Here is an 8823-nt window from a genome sequence, read left to right on the forward strand (position 1 = left end):
GTACGCGCAGGTACAAACAGTGATAGGTCACAGAGAAAGTACTTGATAGATAGGACCAAGCCATAGAATAAGGTTATCAGACAGGAGACAACGTTTGAGAGGTGAGCGGAGTCCAGCAGCTAAGGTTAATGAGGACACAGTCATTAGTCCGCCCAGAATGATGTGAATGTGCTTATTCACCAATATAAGACTGCATGAGTATAAAGGAAACTCTCCCTGGGTGTATCTTTGTATTTTGATTCTCAACTCTCTGGGGGTTAGACTACCTGGTTAGACTACCTGGTTAGATGACCTGGTTAGACCACCTGGTTAGATGACCTGGTTAGACCACCTGGTTAGACGACCTGGTTAGACGACCTGGTTAGACCACCTGGTTAGATGACCTGGTTAGACGACCTGGTTAGACGACCTGGTTAGACTACCTGGTTACACTACCTGGTTAGACGACCTGGTTAGACGACCTGGTTAGACGACCTGGTTAGACGACCTGGTTAGACTACCTGGTTAGACGACCTGGTTAGACGACCTGGTTACACTACCTGGTTAGACTACCTGGTTAGACCACCTGGTTAGACCACCTGGTTAGACTACCTGGTTAGACTACCTGGTTAGACGACCTGCAGACGACCTGGTTAGACGACCTGGTTAGACTACCTGGTTAGACTACCTGCAAGTTTGCACTAAATCTGATCAAAAGTGCGTTGGTCTCTGGGATGTTTTTGTCACAGACTAGACTCTCACCCATCAAACCTAGAGGGACATTTTGAGGTCCAGAATCTATCTTCTTCACTAATGAAATGTAGATTTTTGAGAATTAATTGTTTAAAGAATAACATCTAATCTAATTAACACTCAAAATGTGAGGTTCTGGGATTCTGTGACCAGTAGTTATCCCAAGGAACTGTTTCCCTATAGGAGTGTCAACATCCCCAGTACACAAGTCAACAAGAAAAGCCAAGGTCAATCCAGGAACAAGAGCCGACACAGAGCACAGGTCGTGGTCAAGTTTTAGAGCTTTAATCGATAACAGTTACGCCAGTGTTACAGTAAACACACCAACAGGCTGAGGGTAGTAAATGCCAATACAAGTTCCCACTACTCTAATACTTCATACAGGTAGAATAAATTATGCCATGGTAATATACACACATGCTGAACAGAAACAATGTAACAAAGCAAGAGTAGAAAAAACAACAGGTAAACAGAACTGGGAAGGGGAGAGAGTCGTTCCGGAACACGCCGATCAGAGTCCTTTAGAGTTTCTCTCGCCAAGGAGACACATTCGCAAATGAGTGGTCAAGACGAAGGACGTTTTTCTCATTTCTTCTTCTCTCCCTGATTTCTTAGAAAATATACACAAAGTAGAGGATTGTGACAAGCGTTGGGAGGCAGAGCGACTGTCCAGTTTGTCTAGTTGTCCTGCAGGTGAGGACTGCAGTGAGTATGAGGATGTGTCCACTCCCGTGTTCCTGGAATCTCAGGATTGTGTGTCCAAGATGATCACACCACGCATCAAGATGATCACCACCTATCAAGATGATCACACCACCCATAGAGATGATCACACCACCCATAGAGATGATCACATCACCCATAGAGATGATCACACCACCCATAGAGATGATCACATCATCCGTCAAGATGATCACACCACCCATAGAGATGATCACATCATCCATAGAGATGATCACATCATCCGTCAAGATGATCACATCATCCGTCAAGATGACCACACCACCCGTCAAGATGATCACACCACCCATAGAGATGATCACACCACCCATAGAGATGATCACATCATCCGTCAAGATGACCACACCACCCATAGAGATGATCACACCACCCATAGAGATGATCACATCATCCATCAAGATAATCACACCACCCATAGAGATGATCACACCACCCATAGAGATGATCACATCATCCATCAAGATGATCACACTACCTATCAAGATGACCACATCATCCGTCAAGATGACCACACCACCCATAGAGATGATCACATCATCCGTCAAGATGACCACACCACCCATAGAGATGATCACATCATCCGTCAAGATGACCACACCACCCATAGAGATGATCACATCATCCGTCAAGATGACCACACCACCCATAGAGATGATCACACCACCCATAGAGATGATCACATCATCCGTCAAGATGATCACAACATCCGTCAAGTTCAAGAGCCAGTGTTCTTTGCTTCTGTTTGAAATGGTCAATAAAGAGTTGGCAGTCCATTTTGGATCCTGTAAGACTTTTTCTCTGCAGCAAAACTCTATGGAGGAATGTCTTTCAGTGTGAGCTGAATCAGCATCAGACAGTAAAGTAATTGTGAATCACATATATTCGCTTGATCAGTGGTCCTAATTAATTGTCCGTTGATTGATATCATTTTCTTTTTTTTCCAATTCAGTTCACGCTTCAAGCATATTTGTTGGTGGCTTCTATTTATATTTTGATTGAAAAGAACAAAAATAAATGCAGAAATATGAATATAACAGCAAAAAGAGCAAAATAAATGGATGAATAACCAGGAATGTAACACAAACATACAGTACATCATAAATCTTAGAATAGATGCCAAATTCACTCAGCCATCTTCATCTTCATCATCATCATCATCATCAATTATAACATGTTTTAGTACAGTATGAACCATTTTTCATGAACAACCTCAACCAGCAGACAACTTGATTTCTTTCTAATGTTTTATCCACACTTTTTCTTTTTCTTAAAGACTGTTTCATGACTTTTGAAACTAAAACTCTCAGGAGTTATACTTTGTATCAGAGGAAACTAAGAAATGTGTCACACTTTTAAAATGTTTTGTTATTCCATAATTCATGATGCGTGGTCAAGAGAAATGGAGGCTCTTATGGAAAGATCATATTCAATAGAAATACAATGTAACAGATATAGGAATTGTTTTGAATGAACAATTGTGAAATGGAAAACAAATAGTCTTCGTACAGTAGGCTCAATGAGCAACAATAACACACATACATTACTAAGGGGAATCTAGGTGTACGTCTCATAGTGCTTATGTTTTAGAAATGGTTCAAGTATAGGACTTGTTAAGGTTTGGAATGCTGCATCGTTTGTTTTCATACAGGAATCTAAATGTATCGATCATATTTCACCTCCTTTTGGTCATGCTTAAAAGGCTGCCGAAACATTCATTAATCACCTTTAAATGCTGAATGTGAAGTAATGTTTGACCTGCTCTAAGCATAACACTAATGTCCTTGGACATCTTTGATCTCCCCTCATAAGAATGCCTGGGGGAAGTGGGGAGAAGCGGATTGGCTGGGATTGGGAGCCTCCCATTGGTTGTTCATTCCCAGATGATTTCCTAGGGAACGCCACATCCCACAGAGTCCCCAAATTTCCTTTTAGGAATGTCAGGCTTCAGATTAGAGAGGGAAGGTCAACTCCTTGACATGAGAGCACACAGTAATCGCCTACTTTCAGACACGATCTCCCAATCTCTCTCTCTCACACTCTCTCTCTCTCTCAGTCTCTCTCCTCCTCTTTCAATTATCTGATTACATCCTACCAAAATTAAACGAAAGTAAACAACAACAATAATCATAATCAGAACAGCAATAAGTAACAGCCACAGCTATGACAAATAGAATTATAATAGCAGTACCGACTCCACGATACTGTAAAAAAACAATGGTCCAAAAACCTGGGAATGAAATATGGCTACACGCGTTTTGTCTGCAGGACACGTGTTAAAGTTTGGTGTGGGCTGACGGGCCTTCTGATTCGGACCCGGACAATATGTGCTTGTTTCCCTCTCCCCCCTACAAAGCTCCATCAGAGTCTCTTCGTTAGGGACAAGGGGAGGAGTTGTTTAACAGTGGGATGAGGCAAGGGGTGCCTACTTTCCCCCTTTTCTTGTTCTGGAATGGCTGTGACAAATTCATCGCCGCTCTCGCTGAAGAAGTGCTTTTGTCTTCCGTCTCGTCTCCCTTCCTTTCCGACCCACATGTGAACACGCCGCTGCCAGGGAGATGAGGGTGGGCGACCGGGGAGTGCTGGTGAACAGGTCATGGGGTTGTAGCGTGGATGTGTTGGGAGGCTGGAGGGTGGACGGACTAGTAGGCCTGACCCGTCTCCACCTGTAGCAGTCCCAGGACGGCCGAGTGGTCTCCGAGCTTCATCCTCCGCTGGGTGGACAGGCTCACGTTCTTGGCCAGGTAGTCTACCGCAGCTGGGGATGGAAGGATAGAGAGACGCACATGAGCTCTGAATGTCGTGTATGAGGAGAGCTTTACATTTCGCACAACACTTAACCACCCACTCCACTCTTTTATCATATTTCTGCTTGACCTTCACACTCTGCGTGCCTTTGTGAGTTACTGAAACAGCTGAGGAAGTTGAACTGTGTGTGTGTGTGTGTGTGTGTGTGTGTGTGTGTGTGTGTGCTCTCTACACACCCAAAGTTCTCGGCAGTCTCACATCTCACTCCACACAAAGCCGCAGTGTGACTAAACCCAGCCCCCCTCGGGGCAGGCAGGGCCGTGATTGGACGGATCTACGCTCCCTAGATTGACTGACTGGGGGAGATCTTTATCAGAAGCACGTGTATGCTTTCACCTGCAGGCAAACCTGAGGTCAGGGGTCAAACCCATTCCCCTCTATACAACCGAGGGGCTGGATATTGATCTGGCTCACACCTCACACGGTTTCAATTTTCCCTAAGACAAGTTAAAGATATTAGGAGCGGTTGATTGGTGCGGAGGGCGTAGCCAATGGGCTGTGGGGTCAGGAGGACAAACCAAGGGCAGGCTGGGAAGTGAGGAGGGGACCGGGGTCGGACTGAGGAAGCTCCTATTAAACCCTCCTCAAAACCCCCTCCAAGCACGACCCTGACCCCGGCCATGGGTGCCAAAGACCTTTCGAATTGTACCCACTCCTTGTGCACACACTCCGCCCTTATGGCCATGTTTGGTAGTGTTTTATTCCAGACTAGAGGTAAAGGTAATACCTGGAGGTATTTTATAACTACTTGGAATGAGGTAAATATTTTCAGTCTTTCGTCTGAATACAAAGGGTGTACACATCAGCGTTAGTGTACATGTATCTGCCTGTGTGCATCTGTGTTGTCTATTTATCGTGTATCCCAGATAGCAAGCGGATCTGGGCCATATACAGGCCAGATCTGGCCCTTGTGGCTTAGTTCCAGCCCATATATGGCCCAGAATCATTACACATCCGCTTGCTATCTGGGACCTGTCTATTTATTGTGTATCTGTCTATTTATTTCAGACCTACCTCATGAGGTGTGCTCACAATTGTGACCAATTAAATTGACTGATATGAGGGACGAAGTCTGTCTGACAAAAGAGCCAACTAGAGCCCGTCTTACATTCCCGACATGGCACAGACACTAAACGTGTGTGAATGTGGATATTAAAAGGCTGGCATTAGTGCTTGGCATGTCTCGGGCTTTTTATTACGAGTGTCTAGTCTGTCGCTTCCTTTGATGCCCCTCTATCCGCTTCAGGTTATTGGAACCCCCCCTTGTGCATTATGGGTAAGAGGAGGTGGCGCCAGGAGACGATTGAGTGTGTGTGTGTGTGTGAACCTTGCCAGACTTCTGTCAGGCGTGGGGGGGGGGGGGGTTGTTGAGAGCAAGTAAGCTGCGCGTGTTAGCGTGTCAGTTAGTGTGTCAGTTAGCGTGTTAGCGCAGGAAGAATGGAGCTGTCAGTAGAGGTGAGAAACGGTAGTAAGAGGCACACCTGTGGGTGGGAAGGCCGTCCGCCAAGGTGCCAGTCATGCCAGTGTGTGTGTGTGTGTGTGTGTGTGTGTGTGTGTGTATGAAAGTCGGGGGGGGGGATGGAACGATTTAACTACACCTTCACAGTCAAGCTATTTTCTCCTGTCAACAAGGTTTACACCCTAAATCCCAGTTCGACACTCCAAGAGCACTCTTCCATAGAAAGAGACCATAGCTGATATCATACACACACACTCACACACACACACACACAGCCTCTTCTGAAGGCGTGTAACACTGTCAGGTATTTCTGGAATTAGCCGCCTAAGAGGCAACGCGACGCTTAACCCAAGATGGCGGGAGGGGCCGACTGCGTCCGATCGACACTCACTCTGGCCGTACTGGCTGTACTGGTATCCGGCGGGGTCCACGCTGTAGCTGGCGGCGCTGTAGGTGGGGGGGCAGTAGGACTGGGAGGGGGGCAGGCTGTCCACCGTCTTGCCCGAGGGGTCGCCGGAGCGCTGGCTGCAGCTGGCCGACACGGAGCTGGAGGAGTCCAGGCCGCCGTGGAGGGGGGAGAGGGAGAAGTCGTGCTGGGACTGCGAGGGCACGCCGCTGGGGTTACTGAGGATGCTCATCACCTGGGGGGGGGGCAGAGAGGGGTTACTGAGGATGGTCATCACCTGGGGGGGGGGCAGAGAGGGGTTACTGAGGATACTCATCACCTAGGGGGGGGCAGAGAGGGGTTACTGAGGATACTCATCACCTAGGGGGGGGGGCAGAGAGGGGTTACTGAGCATGCTCATCATCTAGGGGGGGGGCAGACAGAGAGGTTTCATTACAGTGAAGAGGGGGCACATAGTGTACATGTACCTGTCTTCACAATGATGTCACTGAATCAGAGAGAGAGAGAAGTATTGTGTCAGAGGATAGAGGAGTGAACAGGACCAGGTAAGGGGGGCGAGCAGGGATATGTAGAGATAGAGTGAGGGATAAGGAGATTGAGATATATGTAGAGAGAGTGAGGGATAAAGAGATTGAGATGTAGAGAGAGTGAGGGATAAATAGATTGAGAGATTTGCAGAGAGAGAGTGAGGGGATAAAGAGATTGAGAGAGATGTAGAGATGGTGAGGGATGAAGAGATTGAGAGAGATGTAGAGATAGTGTGAGGGGATAAAGAGATCGAGAAAGATGTAGAGATAGTGTGAGGGGATAAAGAGATTGAGAGAGATGTAGAGATAGTGTGAGGGGATAAAGAGATTGAGAGAGATGTAGAGAGAGTGAGGGGATAAAGAGATTGAGAGAGATGTAGAGAGAGTGAGGGGATAAAGAGATTGAGAGAGATGTAGAGAGTGTGAGAGGATAAAGAGATTGAGAGAGATGTAGAGATAGTGAGATGATAAAGAGATTGAGAGAGATGTAGAGAGAGTGAGGGGATAAAGAGATTGAGAGAGATGAGGAGATAGTGAGGGATAAAGAGATTGAGAGAGATGAGGAGATAGTGAGGGATAAAGAGATTGAGAGAGATGAGGAGATAGTGAGGGATAAAGAGATTGAGAGAGATGTAGAGATAGCGTGGGGAATAGAGAGATTGAGAGAGATGTAGAGATAGCGTGGGGAATAGAGAGATTGAGAGAGATGTAGAGATAGCGTGGGGAATAGAGAGATTGAGAGAGATGTAGAGATAGCGTGGGGAATAGAGAGATTGAGAGACAAACAGATCGGGTGATAAAGGGGAGAGAAGGGGAGCTGGTAGAGGAGAAGGAACAAGAGAGATAAAGAGAGAGAGAGAAAGAGGGAGATACAGAGAGACAAGTTCCCTCCGAGTTGGCAACCACCTCATGTCCCTGGAGGGGGAGAGCTCCATAACAAGAGCTCTGGGAGCCGTCATAATCTCAATCCCCCCGGAGCGCCCCGTCTTCATGAATGATTCAACTGTTTAAGATAATAAGGAGTTCCCAGTCGATGCCTGTGGAGATTAGAGCAGACCGTCTATGTCTTCTTTACGCTGTGCTGTAACTACAGCCCAGTCAGCTCTGGTTATGCCACTGGTGCTGAATAAGGGTGGTGGATATACAGTAGTAGTAGCAATATTGGGGTTGTGAACAGTATAAATACAATTTTAACTGGGGGAAATGACTTTAGGGAGTAACTGCTCTTTTGTTTTTAGTCGTTCTCCATGGCAGTTGGAACTGGCAACACATTGGCCACCATCATGGTGGAGCAGTTTGAAACAGGCTGTAGTCATGCTGTTGGATAAAGGCAAGTGATGGCAAGAAAGGATGAGTGTTGGGATGAGTGTTGGGTCCCGTCTCTCCTGTGAACAGCTCTATCAGATCTATTTCAAGGCAAAGTTCGCGGGATCTTAGCAGACACAGCCTGAGGTGCCACACACATCCCAGAATGCCTTTTGTGCTCGTCTTTGCCTAATAGTGCAAAGTGGTTCTACCACGGGCGCCAATTGTCTGTTAAATTCAGTTTTTTTTTTTTTTTTTTTTTTTTTACAGTATATAGCAAAAGATCACCTAAAACACCCGTCCTAAACTAAGAAATCATGTATCAAGAATTTAAAAAAAAAAAAAATCTGTGTCGATTTGACAGGTACAGATTATAAGGGGCTGATTGTAAACACACACCAAACAAAAAAGAGCTAAGCACAGAACACACACACACACACACACACACACACACACACAGGAAGCAAAGGGAGAGTAAGTGGACTTTATAGTGAGACCTAAAAACACATGCTGTCCAATGACTTCCAACACAGACATGAAACACGCTCGTTAAGACACACACACACACACTCACACACACACACACACACACGCACACACACACGCGTGGGGCTCTGCGGGTCCCGGTCCCGAGCATCAGGTTCTGGTTGTGGGTTCTCGCCACGCTCTGCTGCCCTTTGGCTCCCGCCTCCTGCTTCTGCTGCTAAACCAATTAGCCAATAATGGAGCTGCTCGCACAATCAGGCCCACATGCAGCCCCATGTGAAACACCACGGCCCTTTCAAGCACACACACACACACACACACACACCACAGCCCTTTCAAACCGGGCCCCGTAGGGGGGCCCT

General features: G+C 46.6%; 1 protein-coding gene across 2 annotated transcripts in view; it reads right to left on the reverse strand.

Moving 5' to 3' along the window:
- Positions 1-4112: 4112 nt before the first annotated feature.
- The window catches only part of LOC311307577 (paired box protein Pax-7-like), a gene marked incomplete at both ends in the record, with an annotated part of 56076 nt that continues 51365 nt past the window's right edge, over positions 4113-8823 (reverse strand). The window contains 2 exons of one of the 2 annotated variants that reach the window (XM_084436399.1): positions 4113-4228; positions 6129-6378. In XM_084436399.1, the coding sequence (XP_084292525.1) occupies positions 4113-4228; positions 6129-6378 (366 nt within the window). Of the gene's footprint in view, positions 4229-6122; positions 6379-8823 lie in introns of both variants that reach the window. The other variant, XM_084436398.1, reaches the window with a different exon arrangement.

Source organism: Borostomias antarcticus (assembly GCF_949987555.1).
Source record: "Borostomias antarcticus genome assembly, chromosome: 3".
NCBI classification, from domain to species: Eukaryota; Metazoa; Chordata; class Actinopteri; order Stomiiformes; family Stomiidae; genus Borostomias; species Borostomias antarcticus.